The 27,947-nt window shown below is 40.1% G+C and overlaps 2 protein-coding genes and 1 long non-coding RNA gene across 9 annotated transcripts; 2 read left to right on the forward strand and 1 right to left on the reverse strand.

Moving 5' to 3' along the window:
* The first annotated feature begins 1,161 nt into the window (after window positions 1-1,161).
* Window positions 1,162-6,583, forward strand: LOC135630649 (uncharacterized). Of its 4 annotated transcripts, XR_010494118.1 has the most exons (5): window positions 1,162-1,404; window positions 1,537-1,650; window positions 1,768-1,899; window positions 2,028-2,087; window positions 5,602-6,582. It is a non-coding gene; the product is annotated as an uncharacterized LOC135630649 (long non-coding RNA). The 4 variants fall into 4 exon arrangements; XR_010494119.1 differs by lacking the exon at window positions 1,768-1,899 and having other exon boundaries at window positions 5,602-6,583; XR_010494117.1 differs by lacking the exon at window positions 5,602-6,582 and having other exon boundaries at window positions 2,028-5,566.
* Window positions 6,584-13,107: 6,524 nt separating this feature from the next.
* Window positions 13,108-16,134, forward strand: LOC135585246 (myb family transcription factor IPN2-like). Of its 4 annotated transcripts, none has more exons than XM_065137759.1 (7): window positions 13,108-13,589; window positions 13,719-13,795; window positions 13,876-13,933; window positions 14,028-14,091; window positions 14,207-14,276; window positions 14,340-14,995; window positions 15,367-16,134. In XM_065137759.1, the coding sequence occupies exons 1-7, from the start codon at window positions 13,424-13,426 to the stop codon at window positions 15,374-15,376; spliced, it is 1,101 nt and encodes a 366-aa protein (XP_064993831.1). In that variant the 5' UTR covers window positions 13,108-13,423; the 3' UTR covers window positions 15,377-16,134. The 4 variants fall into 4 exon arrangements, with proteins under 4 accessions (XP_064993831.1, XP_064993827.1, XP_064993843.1 ...); XM_065137755.1 differs by having other exon boundaries at window positions 13,110-13,589; window positions 14,204-14,276; window positions 15,367-16,131; XM_065137771.1 differs by lacking the exon at window positions 15,367-16,134 and having other exon boundaries at window positions 13,113-13,589; window positions 14,340-15,071.
* A 5,033-nt stretch (window positions 16,135-21,167) lies between these two features.
* LOC135630669 (vacuolar-sorting receptor 6-like) lies at window positions 21,168-24,831 on the reverse strand. The gene is made up of 13 exons (XM_065137781.1): window positions 24,416-24,831; window positions 23,400-24,092; window positions 23,224-23,312; window positions 23,067-23,136; window positions 22,884-22,967; window positions 22,727-22,803; window positions 22,560-22,641; window positions 22,385-22,467; window positions 22,229-22,292; window positions 22,021-22,149; window positions 21,765-21,868; window positions 21,585-21,690; window positions 21,168-21,496 (listed from the first exon to the last, which is right to left on the reverse strand). The coding sequence occupies exons 1-12, from the start codon at window positions 24,708-24,710 to the stop codon at window positions 21,589-21,591; spliced, it is 1,872 nt and encodes a 623-aa protein (XP_064993853.1). The 5' UTR covers window positions 24,711-24,831; the 3' UTR covers window positions 21,168-21,496; window positions 21,585-21,588.
* Window positions 24,832-27,947: the final 3,116 nt, after the last annotated feature.

The following is a 27,947-nucleotide window of genomic DNA, read 5'->3' on the forward strand; positions in this document are numbered from 1 at the left end:
ATAATGTGTGGATTGATGTATACGGACAAGGAATGCCTTTTTTTTTTTTGAAGGAAAAGAAACTATATAAAGAAGAAAATACATCAGATAGGTAAGGAGAAGCTAAAGAATCGTACCTCCAAAAGAAGGAGACCAAGTGGATTCTCCCAAACAAAACAAAACAAAACATATATATATATATATAATGAGGCAGGCGGAAATGTAGCTTTAAGAGGAAGTGTGGGTCAGAACAAGAAGAGATTGAGAGAAGTAAGAGATAAGATAAGCTTCTGTAATGAGTTGGGTTTGCAGGAGCTCAGAGGATCTGCAGCCGTGGTGCATCAAAGAGATCATCTCCGAGGAGGAGAAGATAAAAAGAAAGGAAAAAGAGAAAAGGGAGAAGGGTGGTGGTGGCGGTGGCGGTGCGAAGGCCTGGATTCATATGTCCAATCCTGTGTTGAGGCTGAGGCAATGGGGGTTGACGGGGCACTGCGCTGCTACTTTGGCGTCAGGGGGTGCCGAAGGACTGAAGCAGACGCAGAGAGAGAGAGAGAGAGTGTGTGTGTGTGTGCAATGTCCATCACCGGTCACCTTTCCTTCCCCTACTCCTGTGGGTTGCTATATTTGTTATGTGGAGCCGCTGCAGCCCCCGCTTTGCCGCTTTCTTTATGGTTGGTTCCCATGGCTCATCGACGACATTGATGTGTGTGTTAGGGGGAGGGGGGAACAGTGCCCATCTCTCACCTCAGCCACTCACTCCCATTGGATTCAACAAACCAAGCCTATGCTTTGCAAAGCCCATGAACAGCAGCAGCACTTTCTTGCCCCATATCCATCCACCACCTGCCTAAAACCTTTGACTCTCTTGCTTTATAGAGTCAAAAATTACTTGGACATGCCTATCCTTGCACACCAGTGAAAAGATATATATATATATATATATATATTTGGTGTGATGCTTTTGTGTTCTCTAACCATCTACCATATTCACACATCTAAAGGAGTCCAAACTGAGTCAACTCAGCATTTAAGGGTGTGTACATGTAAAAAGCATCTAAACATCGTGACCGTCGGATAAGCAGATCCGAGATCATTGGATAAACATGCATCAGCGTTTGCCAACGCATACATATCAAACACATTGATGGTCGCATATCCATTTCATCAGGGAGAGAAGTCACTACATCTGTACACGTCGGACGGACAGACGATTTCAAACCACCCCGCCGTCTCTTGAATCGAGGAAGAAGGGGGAGAGTGCGGAGAGCGTCTTGCTTTGCCCTCGACGACTCCGTCCGAGCTCGATGGTGATGCTCCGCGTGGGTGCCCTTGGCCGCGACCTTCCTCCTCCCCTCCGTCCTCTCTGCCGCCGGGCAACCGATCCCGCCTTCTCTCGATTCTCTCGTCGTAAATCGCCAGATCTTGGTCCCTTCTCTTTCTTGACCCATCTTTCCTCCTTCTTTTGCGATTCTTCTTCAATCTCGACCTGTTGTTTTGGTTCCTGATTGGTTTTTGTTTGGTTTCCATCGATAAAATATGGTTTTGGTTGGTGGCCAGATGAGCGTGGAACTACACGTAGCCGTTGATCGATTGAGGAAATCGGGACTGTTGAGGTCCCAGGGGTTTGTCGGCGGCAAGTGGATCGATGCCTACGACGGCATGACCCTTCAGGTACCTCTCGAGGCGTATGCCTTCTTGTTTCCGATTCTTGAAGGTATTCCTGTTTTTCTTGGAGTCGATGTTCTAATGGCGTGCCTTCTAATTGTATGGACGATGAATTGGTTGAAGGTGTGGCCATTGAGGGCGGTCCATGTGGTAAATACAGTCAGGGAATTGGCCATTACCAAAAAACCAAGAACCATGTTGGAATCTGGAAAGAAAATCTCACGACCAAACTCATCTTGTTTCTGATTCTTGAAGGTGTTCTTGTTTTCTCAGAGTTGATCTTCTTACATGTGTTTTTTTTTCCTTCCTAGTTGTACGGATCTGTGAAGGAATAATAGAAAGAGCCTAAGAAATGAAGACTAAGACTTTTCTTATTTTCGTAGGTACAAAATCCTGCTACTGGTGATGTTATCATTAGTGTTCCATGCATGGGCAAGGATGAGGTACCTGATGCAATATCCTCTGCATACAGTACATTTACTAGTAAAAAATGTTAAAAGATTTCTTTAAAATGATACAAAGAAACATTGAAGCTGTTTAATACATAGGGTTTCTATTTTCTAATGCTAGGTTAGACCTTTGAGTTTCTGATATTATCATGTTTTATTGTTAATACATTTCAGAACATATTCTGTATGCTCTTATGATTTGGAAAATGCGTATATACTCTAGGTGATGTTTATTGGGCATTGGTGGTGTTGGCAAATTTTACCATATCATGACTATTTGTTTATGAGGGTGTGTTTTTAGTGCAGATATTAGTGCAAGTTGGTTAATTGCCTGGTGGGTGAATATTGACCCAAGCCTTTAGTACATATACCCTGCTCTTGTTATGTCACTGTCATAATTAATTGCTGATTTAATAGTGCCTCTCGTTTGTTTGTCCTTATAGGTTGTCTAATTCACACACACTGAAGATGAATAATTATTGTAAAATCATAAGTTACATGGTCTAGCTGCAGGAAAATGATCCTCCTTTGGTTTTGGATACTTATTTACTCAAATGTGAGAAGTTGACATATCTTCATGTAGTTGCTTGTTGGATAATTTAGACTTTCACCTTCAGATGATAACAAAATGCTATTATTTATGCTTTTTGCTAGTGAAAGAAGGTTGTTTTGACTATGCAACTAATTTTGTAGATTGAGGGCAACCTAACAGGGAGATGAATCAGATTTTTCAATTAGAAAGTAGAAGTTAACACTGATTTTGGTCACAACAAATAGGATGACAAGAAATTAAGCATTAGTGAATACCTTTGGATAAACAAGAGAATAAAATGAGATACATATAGAGAAAAAATGTCAGTTAGATGGGTAATTGGTTACACTCAGCTTCTTTATTCCAAGATCTCCTATATCATTTTTTTTTTCAAAAGGATAAAATCATTTTACTTTTAACAACCTCTTATGATAAACCATGCCCCTTGGAGCACAAAATACACCAAGACCTGGGGGCCCAATCTTGCCCCCATATCATTGAAGTTTTAGTAGTTGTAGTAAAATTTGCTAATCAGTGAGCACTACAATTAGCCTCACAAAATACATGAATGAATTTGTATTCAGGAAATTCACCAGATAGACTTAAATTATACATAAAACAGTTTAAAAGGACCCCAGGGGATCTGTTCAAAATTTATCAGCTTCTTAGCATTAGATTTCACTACCAATCTTGAGATATCCAGGCTAATAGCACACTCCAGTCCCAGCTATAATTTTATAGCCATTAGCTCAGCTCTCTAGCTGTTTCCCTTGGAATATAGGCTCCTCCAGCGAGCAAGATCTGTATATGAAAATTTTTCCTTTTACCCATTGTTTTATCACGTGTATCAGGGATTAAATTCTTGCATATTTTCTCCAATTTTTAATGAAAAATTCATATGGGGTTTTTTACTTCTACATAACAGAAGCACTCAACAAAAAAGAAATAAAAGAAGGCTCCGAGTAGAAAAACAAGTGCCAAAAAGATGCTAAGAAGAGCGTATATTAAGTAAAATTTAAGATTTGTTATCAATGAGAAATTGAGGTCACACTAAAAGAATAAGGGGGATATTAAATGTTTACTCAAGTTATGTAGGAGTTGAGCTAACGAGCCACAAACTATGGAAATTTGAGAGAGTGATGGAATGAAAAACCACTCAGTTCAGATGGCTTGAAAAATCAGAATAAACTGATTGACCCGATCGATTTTTGGATAACCCGCACGAATTGACTTGGTTAAATAAATCGATCTGGATTTATAATATAGCAAAAGATTACTTAAATATCCTAGCTGAAACCTTTTCTATTATTTGTTTAAGAGAGCATTTATATCAATCATGAAATTAGAGTTGACATGAGAAATAAATTAAAATCAATCCAGTTTAGTATAATTACCAACAATATTTATGTTTATAATGTTGATTAATATTATCAAATTTATTAATTATATATATATTTGAATTAGTTATAATATTTTAGATTTTTATTATGCATAATTTTTACTCGATATATTTTAAAATATTTTTTAATTAAACATGTGGTCCAGCCAATTGACCCACCGATTCGACCAGTGACCTAGGGACTCAAAGCTTGGATCGAGTTGCTTTCCGATTTGGTTGTGATAACTATGCTTGGAGTTACCGGTAAAGATAGAATATAAATATTTATAAAATTCTGAAAAAACTTTAAGATAGTATGAGCATGTCCATGGGGAGTCTATATAGCAGTGAGTAGGATAGACTAAAGAAATGTTTTGACAACCATATGATTTGTTTTTTTTTATATTTTAAATCAGTGGTTTTATCCTCAATTTAGCTAACTGTTTGGAGACGATCCATGGGGCTAATCCCAAATAGTTGGGATGTGTAGTGTGCTGTTTGTTTTGTTGTTGTTCCTGTTAATGCTAGAAAAAGATATCCCAATCTGTTGATTAGATTCTTGAGTTTAGAACGATGTAATACATGATACAAATTTAAAGAGGCACTAAGTGGCCTTAACTTTTAAGAAAAATTAGTCATTAGTGACTCTGAAGATCATAGAAGCTATATTATAATTGACTGCAATATTATTTCTATGGATCACTTTTCAGCCAGTTGTGGATGAAATGGCCAGTTGACAGAACATTGCACCTTCTGAGCACTAGGATTGCTGTTGTGTGGGTTCCTACTACACATTGCACTAATCTAGTTGATCACATTTGTGCATGAGTTGACTGCTCATACCGAAATTTTGGCAAATTCCTTATGAACCAGATCCAAGTTGTTACTCAAAGCTCTGATGGTTCATAAAGGATATAATGCATATTCTCAGGTTTGTTTAACTAAGGGTAGTACCTCTCTTTAATCTTTATTTACTTAAGGCGTTCAAGTTCATTAGAAAGTTTCCCAAATTGTGTTTTCAATGATTGTCATCAAAATAAATCTACACGAGATAAAAAGTACCTGCAATGGCAATCCCATAATAATTTAACAGCCTGAAATTCCCGTTTGTGAATACCGAGGGAATGTCTAAGATAAAGCTTAGAAACTCTTAAATATTTCTTTTCTATGTTAATCATTAGTATTTTGTTTGTTGAATTTGGTTCGAAGTTAATAGGTCACTATTTTATTGCCACTAATTTTAGTCCAAAACAGTGGTTTAAGTCAATGAGGAATCACAAAGTGATGTTTAAACTTGATCATTAGTTTTTTGTATATTTAATTTGTCATTATTGTCTTACCGAGCTCTTCAAGTTTAGTGTCTTCAACTACTTTTTCATGATTGAATACTTTTTGCTCGTAAAGGATCTTTCAAATATCATTCAGGCCTCCATGGTTTTTTAAACTCATAGTAAATCAATAGAAACCAAAATCTTATATGAAATTCATTGAATTCTTCTCGTAATAGATAGTGATCTATGGAGAGTTGATATTGACTTCGTGGATTTAAGGATTGTAATTTTTACCAGATTTGTTTTATATGATGTTTCTCTTTGCAGCTTAGAGCAAATTCACTGCAAGTGACAGGAGCAAGTTTCTGAGGAAATGGTAAAAGATTATATGATGACCTACAATGAGATTTCATATATCGTAGATGTTCTATTGTTGTAAAGGTTCACGTCTTGATGCTTTATAATTAATAACAGATACAAGTGAAACCTAAAGATGGATATACTGTCAAGCAAGGGAACTTGTAGTATTGATCAGTAACAGGGCAATCTCGACTATTGTCGATCTGTACTGATCAGTAATCAACTAGTATATTGTTTTGACGATCAAAGTACATTATTTCGACCGTCAAATTTGATCGAAATTTTACCATTGGGTTTTCCTATAGGTTTATTCAAGCCCCATTCTGTAGCATCTCCTCTTTCTCACTGTCGTTCTCTTGATTTTTTTAAAATCTAAATATGGTCCGAGCTTGTGACCATATTTGTCTCGGTTGGAAGAAAACCTAAGTGGCTTCTCGTTCGATTGTTCCTCCTACTATTGCTCTCTTTATCCTCATGGTAGGGATTGGTTGTTTTATGGTAAGCTTTTGGTTGTGTTTCTTCTTCTCGAATTAATGTTTTCATATATGATGGAACATAGAAGATGGAAGAAAATATAGAAGAGCCAAGATCAAGGAGTACTTTCCAAACTTGCTCGTTGGATTGCTACAAGTATATAATGGGCCATCTTCGTTCATCCTGTAAATATTCCACACAACTATGGCCTTAGACACTGCTACGGAAGCACGTCCTCCGGCTTGGTTCTTTCGTTTGCCGGTGTCCATAGCGAAGTCGACGACAAAGTGCTCTTCTTGTATTAATTATGCCTTTTCCAGAGTGGCATCATTGAGTTTGTCGGGAGACGTGGGGTCTGGCGGGCTACCCTCGAGTCTTGCGCTCGCTAAAGAGTTCTAAAGCTTGAAATTAGTTAGTGTGTTGTGAGCTTGGTATTGGTTCGTTTTCATTATCATATATATATAATTTGTTTTGGTTTTGGCTTTACGTGTAATCGATAGGATTGCAGCAATTGTATCTTTCCCAGCTTTTCGTTGGGCTGTGGCATTATTATAGTAATGGTTCGAGATTTCATAAGAAATATGAGTTTCAAAAATATTTTGAAGACTTTTTATGATTTAAGTTATCGTAACTACTATAGAAATATATGTGCTCGAGGATCAATTTTAATTATATATAATATCTTAAGGTATTTAAAGTCTTGAGATGTGAGAGACATGATGTTATGGAAGAGAGAGATGAAGGGGGGAGGGAGTGAGAGACGGGATGGAGAGGAGGCGACGGTGAAGGGATAGTGCGAGGAGGAGGAAGTTGGTGATGGGGTGGAGCGTGCGAGGGAGTGGGGGATGGGGTGGAGGAGGTGGCAATGGGAGAGGTAGAGGAGAGACGAGGATATGGATGACGGGGGTGAAGGATGGTCGCCTCCTCCCTCCATCTCCCTGTCGCCCACTCCCTCCCCCTTCCTCGACCCCTCCCTCCTCATTCTCGTCCCCCACTCCCTCACTCTCGTCCCCCATCGACATGATCAACCTACCAAGAAACACCTCATGTGCACAACACCAATATAAAGCAAGAAGAAAATGAACCCTCAATACCAATTTAAAGCAAGGAGAGAAGAGCCTCGATGATCCAAAGAATGACTCATTCAAGAACAAGGATAGTTGACATAAAGAAAGAAAAGAAAAACTTTGATCCATTGATGATTCGTTCCAACCAATTGTCTAAAGAAATTGAAAGTCTCATGCAACATCATATGTTAGGAACTGTAAATTGAGAGGGGCAAACAAAAACAAAACGACATTCAAGAAATCAATGTAACACCCACTAAATACAACTAAGAAAGGTATAACAAAATCTAACGACATGATTAACCTACTAGAAACACCTCATCCATAGAACACCCACATCAAACAAAAAGAAAATGAACCTTTAAGAATCAAATAAGAGGAAAGAGGGCTCTCAATGATCCAAAATAGGACCTCGTTTCTTGATTATTGTTTCTTGCAAACTAAATCACGATCAATAAGAGAGCCAAGTGAAAGGCTTGAGAAACGAGGGGTTTGGGAAGAAATCGAGACCGTCATGATTAAACATCTAAGAAATACCTCATTTATGTAGCATGTATATAATATAAGAATTAAATTACGAGGAGAGGATGACTTTGATAGTTGATGTCACGACCCGAGTCTGATAAGCTAACTGGTCAATAACTCCATTTCGATCATTTAACCACGAATCAAAATATTTAAGCAGAAGTTGTTACACTCATCAGACCCATATAAGTCAATCATAGTCATTGTCTATTTCCGATGTGAGACTAAGTATGGTGTTACAGTTGAGATAGGCCACCTTTTCCCTATTATCATCCTATGTGAATGCGATTTTACATGCAAAATCATGCATGGGAGCATCAAATTATCAAATTATCTCGGATATGTGAAGAAGGCAAGAGCATATGCCCCATGATTTCACAAACAAAGGAGGGGGGAGAGGAGAGGAGATGAGTGAGAAATGAAATCAAATCAAACATTTGTTTAAGCTCAAAGAGCTTATATAATGGGCCATGCAGTGGGACTTGGCTGATTAACCAAACTTACGATTTAAGTCCCGTAGAGGAGGGAGGAGGTGGAGGGGGAGGTCAAGCTAGGGGAGGAGGAGGTGGGGGGGAGGGAGTGGAGGATGACCACCGTCCCCCACCCTTCTGCCTCTCTCGTCTCTCTCCCCGTCTCTCTCTACCTTGTCTAAAGGAGAGGAGAAGAAAGGAAAAGAGCGAGAAATGAAATCAAATTAGACATTTGTTTAGGCCAGGAGGGATTATATAGTTTGCTAATAAGATTTAGTGAATTAACTAAATTTATGATTTAAATCATGAATGTTAAGTAAGAGATAGTGTCTCAGATAATAATACATTATCTCATATAAGATATGAAAAATGAAATGTTTTTCTATGGTGGAATACATATTTCTATGGCAAATGAAATGTTTAGGGAAAATATAAAGGAAACATATGTCATATAAGATATGAAAAAATGACCAACAACAAATATATGATAATAGTTAATTATTTAGTGAAGGGGAAAATATATGTTGATACAATATAAATCCTCGATCAAATTCACAAAAGAATATGATCCAAATTTCGAAATTGACCTAAAAAATATCCAAAAAAAAAATCAATAGCTTAATTCTGAGATATTTTGCAAATTTATTTATTTTTTTCTTTTTATTTTGCTACTTAAGATTAGAAACAATTGAAATGTGAAATAATCATCCTCAAAAGTTTTGGTTCTCTTCCCGACTTTTCCATACAAACATATAAACAAACGACATGCGGGCGGACATCCACACTAACCCCCTCCCTACTCAATATCTACAAGCGGAAACGATAAATAGTAAATGAAGAGGGATGATAACAGTGAGAACGGTACCTTTCTTCTCCACCATCCACGACGAGGAATCGTCGACCTTCATGTGTGACCTCGCAGCCGAGAAGTGAGCGCTTGTCGACCTGGGTAAGGACGTCCTTCTTTGCAGCCCATCAGTCTTATCTCAATGCCCATTGGACCACAACAAGGATACAAACAGAGCAAATGACAAACAAAGGTCCAAGTATGCATGCATATTACTTCTTCTATTAAAGCATCACATTACATCTTTTTACTTCACCAAAAACGTTTTAACTACCAATCTCTCTCTCTCTCTCTCTCTCTCTCTCTCTCTTTTATATATATATATATATATATATATATATATATATATATATATATATATATATATATATATATATATATATATATATATATATATATATATATATATATATATAAGGTATATTTTGGGTCTCAGTCACGTCACAATCGACGCCGCACCACATCACCATCAGATCAGCAAGAAAAGTACTCTCACGCGTCAAGCTAGGATTCATACAAGGCACCCCTCAGGGTATCCCGTTCCGGTAAGCTCGGGAAGACACCATATGGCATTGTTTCGTGCATTCCGGGACGATGGCCGCACGAAAGTACCACCCGACCCCTCTGGTATCGGTCGCCGTGCCAAACCCACGTACGATCGATCCTCGCACAGTAGTATAAAAAGCCCCTGACCAGCATCTAGTTAAGGGAGGAAAAAAAAAGAGAGAACCAAGCACTAACTTAAGCGTCGAGGGGTTAAAGTCAGGAATCATCTGACGAGGGCCTTTTGTGTAGGAGTGTAGACATCCCCGGAAACACGACCACCCCGACCGAGAGGCGTTCTCCCGAAGGCGACGCCAGCATCTATACCAAGAGGCGCCTTCCTCAGACGGACGCGACATCTCGACCTGCGGGTGTAATCAACCTCGACAATCTGTTTGACCGATCGTAGACTCCCGACATCGACCCGTGGACCTGGTCGTGTTGACTCATCAGTCACGATGCATCTATTCACAAACAATATTTATGCAAATGAAGCTTATTATTATTTATTATTAGGGTTGATAAATATTTTGGAATATGTCGATCTAAGTGTTTTAAGAGGACTCAAATTATTGTTTGATTATTCTATCCATATATCATGTATATTCTATAATATTCTCATGTATCACTAAGTTTTAATCGAGAGAGTACTATGCGAGAAAATAATTTGAGTGCTTTGAAATTTTTTTCAAGAGTATCTAGACAAGATGAGATAAAGAGTATGAGTTCTTTAGGATTTACGTAGATTGATATATATAAAGAGAGTCATACTTAACTTGGATAACTCAAGAGTCTTATGATTGATCTTGTACAATGAATAATTTGATTTTTTTCATAGATATAGATAAAAAATTATCGAATCACGTTAATCTTGCATTGATGTTACCTAAATTTTTTTTATTTTTAACTTTTCTTTTATTTCGAGTTTTTAAATCCCGCACGACTCTTAGTTTGACGTGACATGCAATCTCCATTACCTCTTATTTACACAAAGTTTAGCTGATAGACGACCCCACGGAGAGAGAGATCGTTCATCATATCATATATCATATAGTAGGGAGAGAAGGATTCAAAGATCCAAAAGGTATAGTGGAAGAAAAAGCGACATATTGGACCCTTGCATGATCATCGATCAGCTCGTAGTGCTTGGAAAAGGCACGAAGCCATCGATTCGTATGTTCGCTAATTATTAATCTAATCATGATGAGTGCATCATTGGCGAAGTGTAGTATGAATGTTCACACTTGTTTGGCAACTGCATGGCCGTGGAAGATTAAACTAATGTTCCGATAACCAGGAAGATGGATTGGTATCATTAGGCATGACACCGAGGTTAGGTATGAGGAGAATCTAAAATAGCACACTAATGAATGAGTTAGTGCTGGTGATTGGATCCTCATCCCATCACCCACTAATGCAATTACAAGGTCAACTGTATACAAGAGTTTGAATATGCTCAAGATAGATATTGCTTGTATTTGATATAGCAAAAAAAATAAAATTAGTTTCTTCGAATTTTTGATATATTCCTTAATTATTGATACATGAGTTTTGATTTTTTGTTTCGAGTTTTCTTCCCCCCTCAGCATATTACTATGGGAAGAAGAGAAGGATGATTGTAATGTAATTCTTGTGCATAATTAGTCAGATTTCTGTACTGATACCAATTAAGAGAAATACAAATCAACATCAATTAATTATCCAATCAAAGATCAAGGTAGGCTAATGATTAAACTAATTTTAGTGAGGTGCCAAACCCCAAAACTTTTGATCTACCAAGCGAGCCAAAGAAAGATAGGATTACAGAGAGAGAGAGAGAGAGAGAGAGAGAATAGGGTGACCTAGAAGATATATAGGGCCTGCGTGGAGCTTGTTAGAAAAGACTGGCTACAATATTATAGACAAGGAATCGTTCTAAAGAGCATCTCCAAATGCGTGCTTGAAATCTAAGCTAACGTGGTTCGTGGATATCATTTGGAGCTTAATGAGCTAAAGGTTAAATGTCTCCTTTCCAAAGTGTATATATTTAAGTGGGGCACCTCTCTCTGCACGTGGATTTCATTAGCAATATTTACTTTCTTTTGTTTCTTGCTAAAGACTCCGAAACTTCCTACCTGAATCGAATGGAATGTGTGTATGCATGTAAGAGAGAGAGAGAGAGAGAGAGAGAGAGATCATGCATGCATTTGTCTCTATAGCCGCTTACTTGCACCCACTCATCCTAAACCATAGTTGAATGGGTGGGTTTACTCGATCTTGCTTTAGTTTGTAGGCAAAAGATTTCGTCAACCCGATTGGCCAGTAATGAGGATTTAATGTAGATTAGCACACCAACTTTTCCGAGGGTTTCAAGTTTATTACTAACTTGAACATGTATGAGAGAGAGAGAGAGAGAGAGGAGCTGGTGGAGATGGTGATGCCAAAGTGAAGCCCTGTCCTTTAAGAATCTTCGCTTTATTTTAGAATACTCGGGAAAAGTGTATGTTGATATGAGTCACCACTCGAGGATTTCATGAATGATTTCTCTAGAGAAATCTAGAAAATATGAGGAGGAGGGACGATTTCATGTGTTCGAGATACAGAAAAGTCCGAGTAATTTAGCATACAAGTTGATGATTCGTGTGTTTACTGGTTTATCTGAGAGCTAATCAATCAATCAAATCGATCGACAGGAATTAGTCGTCGAAGCCGTCCTCAGCTTTAAGTTTTTCTGAAGAATCTTTGGTATTTGTCAAAGAAGAAAGCATATATTCGCTTGCGGTATAGGGCAAATGGTGTGCGTTTTCGGTTCATGAGATAGAAAGAGAAAGGGAGAGACGAAAGAGGAAGACGAAGTGTGCTTTTGGTTGTCCTCAAACCCTCGCCTATCTTCTCCCACCTCCCCCATCCCATCCCATCCCATCCCCCTTTTTGTGTCAACTTAATGGGTTTGACCTATTAAATGTTGTCTGGAATGATATAGCGACACACCCATGGCCAAGCAAATCTTCTACTCCACTAAGCAACGCCACCACTCGAGGGGCTCAGTGAAATGATGCTGCTCTCCATGCCCAACCACCGGCGGTGGGGACTCGGGTCTTCGGATATCCATCCACCGATCAAGCTGGCTAAACAAATGACACACATCATGGCAAGCTCAAACTCCGTACTCCACTTGTCCTTGATCCATGCAACACAATTATAAAGGCGGAGGACCTATGTGCTACTACTGCTAGAAATGGATGTTCAATGTGGATGAATCTGGAGCTGTCGATGCATGGTCAATTTAATCATTGTTATACCTTTCTTTTGAGGTACCGAGTTAAAGTATAAAGATTATGGAGGGTGTATAAGGTTTACTTTACCGGTAACATTCTATACAGGACTTGAGATATCAAAGTATGTAGAGAGAGAGAGAGAGAGATAGAGAGAGAGAGAGAGACAGGGGCGCAGATTGCTGCAGTGATTACAAGTATAATTTCGAGGAGGTAGGGCTAATATGATTGCCCTTGGGTCTATCCTGTTCCTTGTTTTTGAGAAAAGTCTCCCAGTGATGATCCATGAGAAGAATAATATAGTCTCTCTCTATCTCTCTCTCTCTCTCTCTCTCTCTCCACGCATATCTTTTGGCAAAGTAGGGTTTCCACTGGGTGGCTTTTATACAGGCGATCGAATAGCAATAAGCCATGGCTTCACCAGAGAGGGATTGAGAGAGAGAGAGAGAGAGAGAGAGAGAGAGAGAGGAGAGAAGAGTGTGTTTTAGCTCAGGGCAACTCTGCAGGAACCGCACCCTATTCCTCCATATATGCCATCCTTTTGTTCTTGAATCTCGATTCAGTTCTACAGCAGGAGAGATAGAAAATTAGAGAGAGAAAGAGAAAAGAATGTTCCCGTCCAAGAAGCCAACTATGAATTCACATGAGAGGCCTATGTGTGTCCAAGGCGACTCCGGCCTTGTCCTCACCACCGATCCCAAGCCCCGCCTTCGGTGGACCGTCGAGCTCCATGATCGCTTTGTCGATGCCGTCACCCAGCTCGGAGGACCCGACAGTACTACCCATCTCCTCCTCCTCCTCCTCTCCCTCTCTCTTCCTCCCCACGTACACACACTCGATTCACATGATCTCACAATCTCTTCTGTTTCTATTCCGTCTCTGAATGGTATGTTTGTTTCTGCAGAGGCCACACCAAAGACCATCATGAGAGTCATGGGTGTTAAGGGTCTCACTCTCTACCACCTTAAGAGCCATCTTCAGGTTCATATTCCAATAGCAACATGTTCAATTACATTCTATACTTGAGATTTTAACTCTGTTTCTGATGCTTTCAATCGTAGAAATTCCGGCTCGGAAAGCAACCACACAAAGAATTCAACGATCAGTCCGCTAAGAACGGTGAGAATTTAAATATCACCGATTTTTCCTGTTTTTCGTATAAATACAATCTAATCATGTCCTTCTACTTGCTCATCGCTGCCATGGTTTGCAGCTGCCCTAGAACTACAAAGGAACTCGGCCTCTTCATCGGCGATAATGGGTCGCAACATGAACGAGTAAGCCACCGGCATAATGACCAACTCCCTAAACCTTCAACTCAGTAATTGTCTCTATTTCCAGGAGATGAATTTAGTATTGAGGATGGTTGTGGATTTGAATCTCTTATAGCAGGAACATGCACATGAACGATGCATTCCGGATGCAGATGGAAGTCCACAGAAGGCTGCACGAGCAATTAGAGGCAAGACATGCTTTCTGCTCACCCCATCACCTATCTTCTCTTCTCACGCTTTCATTCAATCAGGTGCAGAAACACCTTCAGATGCGGATCGAGGCGCACGGGAAGTACATGCAGAACATATTGGAGAGAGCGTACCAGACGCTCGCGGCCGAGAGCATGGTTTCGGGTGGCTACAAAGGTCAAGCAAGTCGAGGAGTTCCCGACATGGGTGCCGTGAAAGAAATGGGTTCTCCAGTGAGCTACCCCTCTCTCCAAGACCTCCACATATACGGTGGGGATCAGCTGGAGATGCAGCACCAAATGGAGAGGCCCCTCGACGGGTTGTTCCCCACCGACGACAGCATTATGAGCAAGAAGAGGTCTAATCCGTACCATTCCAACGGGAAGGGTCCATTGATTTGGGCTGACGACCTTCGCCTACAAGAACTGGGATCGACTGCGGCATGCATCGTATCACAGGACGAACCACCACCATCCAAGAGCGAGCAGCTTCAGATAGCGTCGTCAGTGATCGACACCGGCATCGATGCGGATTCCATAGCAAATGTTTACGAGGCCAAGCCTATTCTCTCGATGGACAGCTCTAGGGAGAAGAAGTACGATGGAGGAACTTCCAAGCTCGACAGGCCGTCTCCGAGAAGAGATCCTCTTCCCATGGAGATGATGAATCCCATGATCACGGGCGGTGCAATGCCCCAAGCAAGGAACTTGTCATATGGGTGAGGTTTTCTATCAGTCAAAACAAGGATTAACGGTATCATGCTTAAATAAGAGCTATTGAGTTAGGTTTGTCTACCATCATCATCATCATCATCATCATCATCACCATCACTAAACTTAGATTATCTATCTGAGAACATATATATATATATGAGGAGCACCTTATGACACTCATGTTCGTCACTACTTGGTTTTCCTGTATCCTGTGAGCGAGATAAGAGAACTCGTAAGGAACCTCACAGCTGCATGTCGATTTAAGTATCGCTAATTACTACGGTAGCAACGCAAATCTATGATGTCAGACCAACACCTTTCTCGAAACTGGATTACTTGTGTTGTCATGCTTGCATCCGGTTTTCCATTTCTGCAGATTTTGTTAAGATGATAGATACATCGGTATTATGCCAGTCGGAGAGATCGAAGCATTGCCCCACTTCATGTTATGATGAGGAAGAGTACGTGAGTGTCTCTTTACCCATGGACAGCCACAACTGGGAGCATTCTCGGAGGAGGACTTGTGGCTCGGAGACCCCTCTAAAAAGCAGCAAAAGAGATACAAGAGGCTCACTGGATCTAACACAATTTCCAACCCTCTTCTTGTTGGCTCATTCTTTTGATTCTCCTGAGAGTCAGTGCATGACCCTTTCCTACCATCGTTACAAGCAAATAACCTGCGGAGGTTGATATCGATGCCAACGACGACAGCACATATCCAGAGACATGGACGGGGCTTCCTTTTTCGAGCTGAGGCAGACAAATAGCATCATCGCCTCTTATTCCTTTCTCTTTCTTTTTCCCATTCCATTAGAAGAACACCGACTGCCAACTACTGTTCCACCTCATGACGATCGAGTGCATGTAAGAGCATATAAAAATGGTTTCTAGTAGCCAACAGTTTTCCTATTTTAATTCTTCTCTCGTTCCTTTGTGTTGGTCACGGAGAAAAGAAGAGAGAAGGTGGTGCAGTTGCCTTTATTGGTCTCAGAGAAATGGAGGGAGGGAGCAAGAGAAAGATCTCCGACTCAAAGAGCAAGAGTGGGAGGGACAAAGGCTAAAGGGAGAGAACAGGAGGCAAAGAGGAGTCAGGCTCTCGAGGAAGCTTCTCTGTGGCGGAGCTTGGGAGGGAGGCAAAGGTGGTGGGGGGTGGGCATTTAAAATGCCAAAAGCCGGTGAGGTCGCGGTGGCCATGGGAGGAGTGTTTTGAGGCTCCTTTTGCAGTGGAATTCACCCGCGGGGACGAGACCAAAGCGCCTCTCGGATACTGCGCCGTCTCAGTCTCCGAGAGAAGGGACAGCTTTGGCGTGTGGGGTAAAGCGTGAGCGAAAGAGAGAGACAGGGAAAAGAGAAGGATTTGGGATAAGAAAGTACGATCAGGCACAGGGAAGCTTCGTCATCTTTTACGATGCGGTGGTTGCAGCGGAAGGCGGTGGTAGTCACGTTAAAGTTCTTCGTAGCATCCATGAATGAAACAACCCATGCGTTGGGAGGACAGAGGCTAAAACGAAAGCGAACAGTTCTTCCAAGTTGGCGAGTTGGTCCCAATGCACAAAATTTCCATCAATACGATGTAATGTTGACCGCAACAATGATGAGATCGCTCCTTTGACTCATAATTTATAATTAAATAAAAATATATGTTATATTATAATTTCATTTTATTATTAATATCTTTAGGGGGCTTATTTTGACACAAGTAATATTTTGACTCGTACAATGAAATAGATTTTCTTTTCCTGAAATAGAATCACTTTTACAGCATGATAGGAGAGACAAGTTTTCGGCAGTGAAACACTACATGTTTCTCTGCTTGAAGAATGCAGTCGCAATCCTGAAAGTGAACAAACCATCGACTGCAAAAGATCAAATTGCTTCAACTTTTACTCCTTTGATGAATCACAAAAATAATATAAAAAAGTTTTTCGGATCCGTTGCTATTGTTCTCAAAGAAGTCATCTTAGAACCCTAAATGTGTTAATGTGTCGTTAAACAAAATGGAAAAGAAAGAAAAAAATATATAGATTACATAAGCATGCATACAAAAAGATGTGAAACATGTTGATATTACTTGGAAAAACAAAAAGGGCCTAACTAGAAGGAAAAATCCATCAACATAGCAAGAAATCTAATAGGGGCATGCAACTCATTCCAAGAGTATATCACAAGTTTTTAGGTCAAAAATTTCATGTAGAATAGGCCATATCAAACAATTCAAAAGTGAAATCATGACATCTAATAGGGGTACCCTCCTGTATCAGTAAAAAAATGCTACAGCATTTTGCTTGGCAAGGATGATATCTAACTACAACATGAAAAAAAAAAAAAAAAAAAAACAAGAGATACAAACATGGTTGATATAATGCAGCCAAACAAGCTGCTGCTACAAAGATTATTTCCTTTTTTTATTTCTTTCGAACTGTGATGATCACTGTGCAAGCCGAAACATGCCAAATTTTGTCCATGATGTAAAACATCAGAACACAATCATGGCAGTATTACACTGCAGCAGCATCCATCCCTTTCCTATCCCACCTTGGTGTGGTCTCTATAGAGCTGATGTGAGACGAGCTGCCCCTTGCGCCTTGTGAGTTTCTTGAAATTGATGACTTGGAACTTGGCAATCTTTGATTCTTCTTCGGGAGCTGCCTCTCGCACCTTGTGAGTTTCCTGCTGACTTGGAGCTTGGCAATCTTTGCTTCCTCTTCAGGAGTGGTTTCCCTCACCACCACCGTCAACTGGCATTTGGGTCTCACCATGATCCCGCTCCGTTCTTTTGCATGGTATGAAAGTCATGTCATATACACCCTTTTCCCAACAAAGGCTTGCTCTACGGGGAGCGGAGCAACCAACAAACAAAAATACAATAAGGACAGCATGATTTTCTTTTTCATATTAGTAATGCAAAAAATTCATTTACCAACAAGAAGACGATCAGGGTTCAAGCCATGATAATCAGATTATGTGTTGCATTAGCATGAGCTGAATGGATTACCTAAGTTGGTTACATAATGGAACGATAAATGTACAACACAAAATACTTTGCATCACTGAAAATAATTCTATTACAACAGTTGCAAACCAAAAGTGAATGGATTTTTTTGTCAGACAAGGTAACATGCAACCTTATTGTACCTGATAGATGGTTTCTGCAGCTCGTCTTATGGTAGCTTGCAGTTGCAACAGAACATCTTTAACAAGCATTCCATGAACTAGCCAAGCGACCAGATTGACCTTACTGTGACTCTTAAATCAATATATGTAATGTAATTAGAGCTGGGTTACAAGAAAGGCATTTTGTCAAGTCATCTGCTTAAGGAGTTAGTGATAATTTGAGTGGCTGTCTTACATGGCCTAAAACACTGAAAGCACTTGGTGAAAAGAGGGGCCACCAGAAGAATCTTTGACTGGGCATAGGATCTAGGAAAACAATTGGCAACTCAACCAACAATGCAGCCCTTCCAACTCTAAGCTGGAAGTTCTAGAGAAATGATGAAAATAAAATAATAGCATTATAAATATTGATGCAACACTCATCAAGGAAACACGACTTGAAGAAAACAGCTACATGATCACCAGGCAATTAGTGCCAGAAAAAAATGGCCAACCTGAAGATGAAACCAAATAATAAGTTCTGGAACTGTGTTGGTTCCAGAGTAATTGCAAAAGGATATACATGATTTACAGGCAAATGCTGCCATCCAAAATCAAAGATGGAAGAACTGATGTAGGAGATCAAACAATAAGTGAACTGACAATACATAATATATCAAGAAATAGTCACACAAAAAAGTTGATGTCATTCCAAGCTACAACATTGGATGATATATTTTAAAGACAATAGTATGATATGACACATGAAGTAGACCATAGAGTTGAGAATTTTATTTAGGCACTTTATACCTATTAATAGTTCCGCTTATCTCGGAATAAATCTTGGTAGACATTTTAATTTCCACAAATACTGGCATTGCTACAAAATTAATTGAATTAGCATGCTTACCATTAATTCAATATAACTCCACCAGACCAACACGCAAATGCATATAAATGTATATCTCGTCTAAGCATTAGAAGTCCACCTCTCAATGAACCTGAAAAAGTAGGAGGGCTGTGTCAGGCAATTGATAACCAGTTTGACTTTGTTGGACCTAGTATAAATATGATAACTAAATACATATTGAACCATTCACTATTTGTGCTGCATCTCATCTGCACCATCCAGATGCATCACAAGAACATCAGAAATGCGCTAAGATATCATTCAGAAGCAGAAAATCTTACCAACATAAAACAAGGACTCTCATGTTGATTAAGAGAGGTGCTGACAAAATAGTTGCTCCAAGAGTATATACTCAAATTGATGATTTGGGACTATCTCATAAACAGCACTGATGGTGTTGCACAAGCTTTAATTAGACTCAGTTTGCTTCTATAGCTCAAGTGGTTCCTGAAAATTACCTGGCACCATATTAGACCTTGTCCAGGTACTACATCCCATTGGACATGTCTGGTTAGTATGCCTCATCATGGTGCTGACCTGGTGAAGAACAGAACACAGACACCTCAGTTATCCCACCATGTTGACAGACTCCAAGCCAACGACTGAATTGAATACTTAGCAATCAATTCACTGTATCAACGAATTTATCACAGAACAAATGAAACAAGAAAAACCAATAGCAGTAGCCATTCGCATAATACTAATGTAAGAACTGCACTGCAAAACTCATACAAGAGCCTCCATGGGAAATAAACAGGAATCAAGGAACATTATACTCGTATTGAGATCAAACATGGCTACCCTTATCTGGAGGCCATAAATAAGTGCAATTCCAAGTCACACTCATTATAACAATTATCTTGGATAACATCTACCTTTATTTTCAGAAAAGCATCATCTGAGGCTCTGAGCTCATTACTACATTGAACAATATAAGCCATTTGTAACAGTGAAAGCCAAATTTAGTGAAGTGTCTAAGTAACTGCCAACAACATAGCATCGGAATATTTTCTAATCTTTCCACAGGTGTATTGATTCATTTTAGAAAGAGAGTGTGTGCGAGTTGTGTATTTCAAGAACACGTTGGCTTCCATCCACCTGCACTTTATTTATGGTATTTATAGGAGAAATAAGAAAAAGATGCTTGTGATTTCGAGAATTCAGACAACTGCGACTTCTGAACAGACAACATATCTATATTTTGTCACAATTGTGATTGTAGCTGTTGTTTCTTGACTAGGAAATGACATACTTACCACCATCTTCAGAATTATTCTTACAATGTATCCATCCATCCATCCATCCTTAAACTACACTAGCAATGCATCCTTGTACATTTTCCAACCAAGAACTGCCAACTAGGGACGTTATCAGACAGTATCGACGATGAAATCCAACATATCTATTCTAGTCGAGAACACCATTTTACACAACATCGATCTCCTTATCTTCGTTTTACACAACCCCAATTCAACAAACCTTCTTCAACCGAAAAAACAATGGATTCGACGAGATAATGAGGGAGAAATGAAGAAAAGAACTTCCTTACCGAGAAGAGAAGCCGGAACCGGCGGCCTTCTTGGTTTCTCGGGGAGATGGGGGAGCCGGAAGAGAGCAAGGCGGTTACCGCTTAGGGATTTAATGGGCCGGGAACGAACCGGAAATAAACCAAGAAGATTTCCTCAGCGGCCCAAATGCATGACCCCATGGCACCATCAAATCGTTCAGATTTATTGGTGCGATAGTGATCATACTTGCTTTAAAAGCCGCAAAATTTTGATCGATCGGTCCTTTTAGATCACACGTTGAATGGTTTGACCTCCCATCATATAGCATTGGAAATCATTTTTCTCAGAGCCTAATTTTTCTATGGCATAATACTTAGTTCGATCTCCTATATTAATTAATGCAACCAACACAACTAATCATTCCACATAACCATTCTACTCTTAATCACGAGAACCTCCACATTGATCAGAGAAAAGGCAGCAATAGATGGCCCCAAACTTAATTTTGCTAACCCTATTTTGATACACCCATTTAATCTCATATTAAATATGATAAAAAAATATAAATAGTTTTATAATGTTTCGATATCCATCGATTTAGTCTCGTATTAGATATATAAAGAAATATAAATAAATTTATAAGATCAATATCCCATCAAAGAAGAATTCACACAAACACTAAGATCTTCCTATTAAAAACATCCAGCATTTATTTTTAGACACCACACTGCTGTGTGCTGGTTTTTCATCTTCCACAACAACAGCAACTGAGTGCAACCCCCTCCAATTCCTGTATTACACAAGCCAATTGGTGTTCTCTTTCCTGTCTTCTCTCCACTGTGTCACACTAGCTATCACACAAGAAGGTGGGGTGGGGGGGGGGGTGGGGGTTTGGTGTTACAAGAAAAGAAACATCTGTGTGTGTAAACGACTGCTTTCGCCTTAATATCTGAACTAAACCTGTAGATGAATCTACATCGACATGTAATCCTCCTCTGCAGAAGAAACCAAGAATGTCAGATAGAGAGGTGATCACAGACAAGACTTGGGAGGAGAGAAAGCACAAGCAAAGAATGACCTGACCTCGTTAAGCTGCTGTATCCTCTCGTAGAGGTCGGGTCTCGTTTTTGTGGTTGTCGAGAGGCATGTACTGTGACATGATGGCCATGATCTCAGAATCCATGTAAGACTGCGAGAAAGCAGCATTAGCAGTCACGTAGCAGTGAGGTGAATACACAGCTAGGTTTTCTAACACAGACTTACCCGGAGTCTGTACTTGTAGAACACATAGGCTGCTGTTCCAGCACCGACCACACAGGCCAAGATGAAGAGGGTCATAAGCCACCCAAATTTTGATGCACTCTTAGCTGCACAATGATTGCAGACAGAAGAGAAAATTTTGATCTCAGGAGACGTGGAAGAAACAGAGCACATAAAACTTTAAATGAATCGAGAAAGAGAAGAAAATTCATCTTCTTTGTATTCATGAAAAGCGAATGAGCAATACAACTGTCCTTACCAATGCATGTGTCCTCAGACTTGATGTACAACAGGTTGCCTTTGCACTTGCAGTCATATCCACCCCATGTGTTCTTGCAAGAGCATTCGGGACAGTTGCAGGCGAGTTTCTCCTTACATTCATCCACATCTATCGCATTAAAACAAGATGTGCATTCATTCTCTGTGGATTCAGTGCAAAAGATAACAACGAGAAGAGAATGAAGTACCTTCGCATTTGTAACCATCGCCATGAAATCCATACGGGCAGCGGCAACCCGTCAAGTCGGAATCCTATGTGCATCAAGAGAATGTTTATGACCAACATAAGCTTCAGACAATGAAGGTGAGGAGAAATGAAAAGAAGAGAAGAGATTTGACATTACTGGGCAAGCAGAGAAGTTCTGTCCATTCTTTGTGTCAGACCAGCAGCCTCCGTTGTTGATTGCACATCTTCCAGGACCCACAGCTGGAAACCAACATACACAAGAGGTAACTCATGGATTAGCACAAATCGATGGGATTTTAACAAGGCTTTATGATGAAAGATTAAGTGCCTACGTATACAAGAATTGTAGCCATCTCCCTGGAATTGGACATTGTTTACGACAGGGCATTGACAGACTCTGCCTCTGAAAGTATCCTGATTGGGGTAGAGTTAACACAATGTTATCAGAGATCATATCTTCTGCTTAACAGGATAAAAACATCTCAAAGCTTCAGTTTACTTTGCAAGCGGTGATGTTCAACTCTGAGTCCTGCCAACACCCTCCATTCGAATCGAGGCACTCATTCGTCTCGATATCTGGAAACAAAATGATGTCGGTCAAAACTAAGAACCGGAGGCTTATTTAGATGAGTGTGATCATGGAATGCAATGAAAACCTGGATTCAAGCAAACAGAAGGCTCGGTTGACTCTTTAAATCCTGCACAGATTGCCTTCAGCACGGCAGTCCTCTCCAGTTTTCCTGTGCGGCAGTAAAATTGATAGATTATTTTAGCTCGGGGAAGAACAAAAGACGAGTCCTCTTCAGCTTGGAAGAACAACAATGAATTGTGAGCGAGACCTCGATATTGAACGTTGTTTATGACCAAGGTGGGGAGAATAGTCACGTCTCCACGAGTTCCATGTCCGATCTACAAATTATAAGAAGGATATCAGACAAATATTGGTTGTCTATGGAAATCTAAGCTAAGAACTTTAGCTAAACAAGTGTGCTGCACCTGAAGTAATTGCTCCGTCCTCAGGACATCATTATCGACATCAGCTTCAGGATCACCCATGCACTTTGAGATCTTGTCCGAAGGCAATCCTAATGCATCAGAGGAGAAGAACTTCTTCATGCATAGAGTAGAATGGAGGAAGAATAGAGAGTTCGATTAAACCCAACACCACTAACCAAGAGATCTGACAACATGTTCAGCGCATTCCTTGCTATACTTCTTCTCCTTCATCGAGCATCTGACGTGGTAATCCGTCACGAAATCCCACCAAACCCACGGCCGGCTGCTGTCGTTGGCGACTCTGTGAACGCAGAGCTGCCGCAAGTTCTCGATGACGATGTCTTTCCCGTCGTACCCCTCGCGGAAGTCCTGCTCGGGATCAGGGGCGCAGTACCTCCCGTTGTTGATGCACTGCGCCTTGCACTCCCGGCTGGGTTTGAAGGCGTCAGGGCAGTACCAGGTGATGTAGTGAGGCGTGAACCGCGTGAATCCTCCCTTCTCGAGGAGCTGCGCGTGGCCCTTGAAGTTTGTCACGAACTCCGTCTGCTCGTCGCACCGGTCGCCGCACTCGTCGTTGCTGTTGGTCCAAAGCTCGTACTCCACCCGCTCATCCGGATGCGGCATGGACTCTGTCCAGTCCAGCTTGACCACCACCTCCTCGGCCCCCTTCGCCAAGGCTTCCTTGAGGGAGTTGCCGAAGGTTTGAGTGACGAGGGCAGAGGGGATGTTTATCTTCTCTACGTACTCGTTGTCGTTGTCTTCTTCGGGGGCGTCCATGGTTAAAAGGGGCTCGTCGATGGTGTCAGCGACTATAACTGCGGCAGCACCATTTTGCTGCCCGTTGTATGCCTTCAAAGCAAAGTAGCAATCTACAGTAAATGGAGAAGAAGAAGACGATCAATCGCTAATGGTGAGAGGCCCTCTAATAAACTTTGCTTTGAACGAAAGATTGTTAGACTCATCAGCCAGAAAGAAAATGAAAGCACAGCTACCCTTTCCTTTTTGTTTCAGCTAACCAGAGATGTGAGCCTAAAAGAAATAGAGATCTACTATGAAGTGCATGTTCATCAATGAGAACAGAGTGATTCAGACAATCTATCACAAAGTTGGGGTCTATCAAATTGAGAGAGAGAACAAACACATGTGAAGAACAATCCAAGAACAGAGCACAAGAATTGATTGCGCAGTTTACCTCCACGATCGACCAGTAGAATCACGGGTCTTCCGGACTTGGACCGGAAGGGGTCGCCGCCGAAGGCGTGGCAACCCGTTCTTCCCTTGTCCGGGTACACCACGACGCCGGTCAAGGTGCCCCCGTAGTTGGGCACGCCGAAGTTGGCGATGGCGGCATCATGGCGCCCCCGGAGAGACGTCGGGGAGACGACGCTGATGCTTTCCATCTCAACCACGAACCGGCCGGCCGCCAACCGGATCGCCACTGCTAGTAGGACGGCCAACACCGCTAGCTGTTCTCGGAGGCTCGCCATCCTTTCCGTAGAGAGATAGAGGAGAGGACCAGCAGTGGTCTATATGAGGAAGTATTTAGAGAAGAGAAGAGAAGAGAAGATAAGCGATTATTCTACGGTGGATTCATCAGCTGGCGGAAGAAAGGTGAAGTCAGGAAGAAGAGTTGAAGAGCCAACCAACCACCACGAAGGCAGGGGAGACGTGAGAGGAGCGAAAGTGACCGTTATTATTGTTGACGAAGTCTACGAGTCGACTCAGCTGTCCTTCCTAATTTCCATAAATAACAAGAATGCCCCTCAGATTTTTCTACAGGACCGCGAACTCCTTCACAAGAAGGAACAGAGAAAGAGAAGAAATCAAAATCATCAACATCACATCATCATCTTCGCTCTCATCAAAATTGGCTGGGTTTGATTTGTCCCACAAAGCAATCCGCCAGTAATAATCTTGATGATAACATGAGAGGAAACCGTCAAACAAGTTGCCATGTCATCTCAGTGACGCGTTTGCTTTAGCCAGTCTTTGTTATCCTCTATGGCATTTTCTGGTGGAAGAATCTTTCTACACTTTGGATGATAATTTCAATTGTGAGAACAGATGAAATCATATATATAAATATATATATATATATATATATATATATATATATATAATTAATCTTAAGAGTCACCATGATTCACATTAAGGCGAAGATTACATAGTATGTGATGCATGTGTCATGTATATTTTAGTCATTTCGGAAGTCCACGGTCGGCTCCTTTGAGTACGAGGCAAGGTAACAGGTCTTCCTCCCTCCAGGAGCGTTGACGAGCTGCGACTGCAGCTTTCGCTAATCTTAAAGCACGATCCGGTCGATCGCGTCCGTCCACTAAACAATTGGGCTTCGATCTGGTGTACCAGAAACCAGTAGGTTTATTTTGGAGGTTTATATTACAAGATATTAGGCACACAATTAATGTACCATATTAATTTCAACAAGAGTAGGGAGAATATCTGAAAACATATTAATTTCAACCATCATTAGAGATCAATCGTAGACTTTGATCCGGTCATGTTGCAGCCATTGACTTTGATCTCAATTTGTGCGTTCCACCCACGCTAACTTCTTATTCTACAAAGAAAAAGGGACAAAACGTTGATTGACTTTAAGAAGTCTACGATGGCTACTCTAATGGTTTAAGGAGTCCCTATATATATATATATATATATATATATATATATATATATATATATATATATATATATATATATATAGCAATCAAAGGGATCTAGATATATGATTTGATGTCAACCTACCAAAAGATTAAGATCAGATAAGTTCTAATACAATCTTCTAACGCTTAAATTAGTAACAAGACAGAGTATAAATGATCAAATTAGTAACATTAATTATCGTGATCCTATAATTTTTTATGATTGATCCAAAAAAAAAATAGTTTATAATATAAATAAAAATATCATAAATTTTTTTATATTGGATTAATATCCACATCACACGCTGACATCATACTAACAGGAACAGTGTCCAGCTTTGATTCGGATGAGCATTTCCCCTATCAGCACTTGTATTGTTTTACACCTCAGCTATAGATAAGTTTGAGCTCTATATATTTATTATAGAGGCATTTCTGGTGAAGCTAAGATAGCACCCAAAGATCTAAAAAATGACCTAAGATAGAAGTTCGATCGTTTTCATGATCTAATCGAACGGCCCTAAAATGAAACCATTTTTAAAGGCACATTGTTGCTTTTTTTTTTATATTTGCCAAACGTTAATTTTGTCTTGTAATTAAGACCATGTCAAAATATATCATAGTCAAATGAGCAATTCCTTCTAAAAAAAAATCATCAGATTATTTCATGGATTATATGTAAAAAAAAAATATACCATGTTCTTCTTCTAGGCAGTGAAGACGATGATTATTAATACCACCATCTTGGAAATTTCTCCTGGAATTTTGATGAATCACAACAGGTAATAATAATGTATTGAAACTGAAACCATATTAAAACAATACTAGTGAAAATAGAGCTAGATGGAATTGGTAATAGTCCTAACCATTGTATGAGGTTCCTGAAGGCCACCAAAGGCTGGCTTGATTGCAGACAAGAGAGCCCTGACCATTGTCCTGCAGTGAGTTTCAAGTTTGTCTTAAGGCTATCTAATTTGATGCAAAGTGTCCAAAATAACAATTCTTCATGTAGAAAGATCAATAAATTACAACAAAGGTGCAACAAAGTCATTTTGCTTGATTGCAAGTGAGGTGTCTACCACAAATGTCACACATTTAAAGCGTAAGGTTCAAGTAAAATTGATCTTACCTTCCTTTTTTCTGTAAGCATTCCTTTGATTACTGTTCTCCAAAGGAATCATCCAATACCATCTGCAAAATCTTGCCTGGTTTATGACTGCAACTCATAAGTCTCACGTTATTTGGACCACCAGCAGTAGTGTATGCTCTTTTAGCATCAATCAAATGAATAGCATGCTGCAGATAAGTTAGTGACGAAAATGACACAAACCAACCATAGAATATACCGTTTATGTATGACTAACTCAGAATGGTCTTCCATAAAAAATGTCCGACCAGAAAACGGAAAGCAGTGTCATCAGTATATGGTCCTTTAGTAGATAAAAATGCTGTGATGAATAAGATCATGAGTCCACATCTAAGTGGTCATCCACCAAATTAACATCCATGGAAATCAAAATCATGATAAACACATTTTAGCATGTCAACAAAATTTCCATTTATAAACACCTCTATGGGAAACCCATTGTTGTAGGGGAAGGACCTGCATAGAGGGAATGGAACAATCCAATATTGTTGATAAGAGCACCGATCTGAGTGAAGTCTGAGGCTATTTCCTCTGCTTCGTCCGAGACCAGGACCATAATGTAAATGACAATTTATGCCCAAGCTCGACAAAATTTCAAATGCACATAAAAAAACTAATCAATGGTAAAAGAAAAGGTACAACATAGAAAACACCTGCAACAAGCTATATAACTCTGCAGTTCACTATTTCAGAAAACGCAAAACCTAGTTATTTTGCTTTTCATTATGCATCTTGTATTACAAGGTTTGGATGCAGAACCTGTTCTGCTGCCAGCTCTCTGAATCATTGTGGCATGCTATGGCACATGTGCCTTGATAGTTAGTTGCCTGCAAACTTATGTATATACAATGAACAATAGGAATATAGGATTCACAAGGTCAGCGAATAACATCAGAATAAACTGCAAAAGATTGAAT

This window comes from Musa acuminata, chromosome BXJ1-3 (assembly GCF_036884655.1).
Source record: "Musa acuminata AAA Group cultivar baxijiao chromosome BXJ1-3, Cavendish_Baxijiao_AAA, whole genome shotgun sequence".
Taxonomy (NCBI): Eukaryota; Viridiplantae; Streptophyta; class Magnoliopsida; order Zingiberales; family Musaceae; genus Musa; species Musa acuminata.

Bases quoted from the DNA above. Each gene is read 5' to 3' on its own strand.
- LOC135585246 (XM_065137755.1), top strand. From the start codon at position 13,424: ATGTTCCCGTCCAAGAAGCCAACTATGAATTCACATGAGAGGCCTATG. The intron at 13,590-13,718 runs GTACTACCCATC...TTGTTTCTGCAG, and splicing joins CCAGCTCGGAGGACCCGACA to AGGCCACACCAAAGACCATC. The intron at 13,796-13,875 runs GTTCATATTCCA...TTTCAATCGTAG, and splicing joins ACCTTAAGAGCCATCTTCAG to AAATTCCGGCTCGGAAAGCA.
- LOC135630669 (XM_065137781.1), bottom strand. From the start codon at position 24,710: ATGGCGAGCCTCCGAGAACAGCTAGCGGTGTTGGCCGTCCTACTAGCA. The intron at 22,642-22,726 runs GTAAACTGAAGC...TACCCCAATCAG, and splicing joins TGAACATCACCGCTTGCAAA to GATACTTTCAGAGGCAGAGT. The intron at 22,293-22,384 runs GTAATGTCAAAT...TGATGCACATAG, and splicing joins AGAACTTCTCTGCTTGCCCA to GATTCCGACTTGACGGGTTG.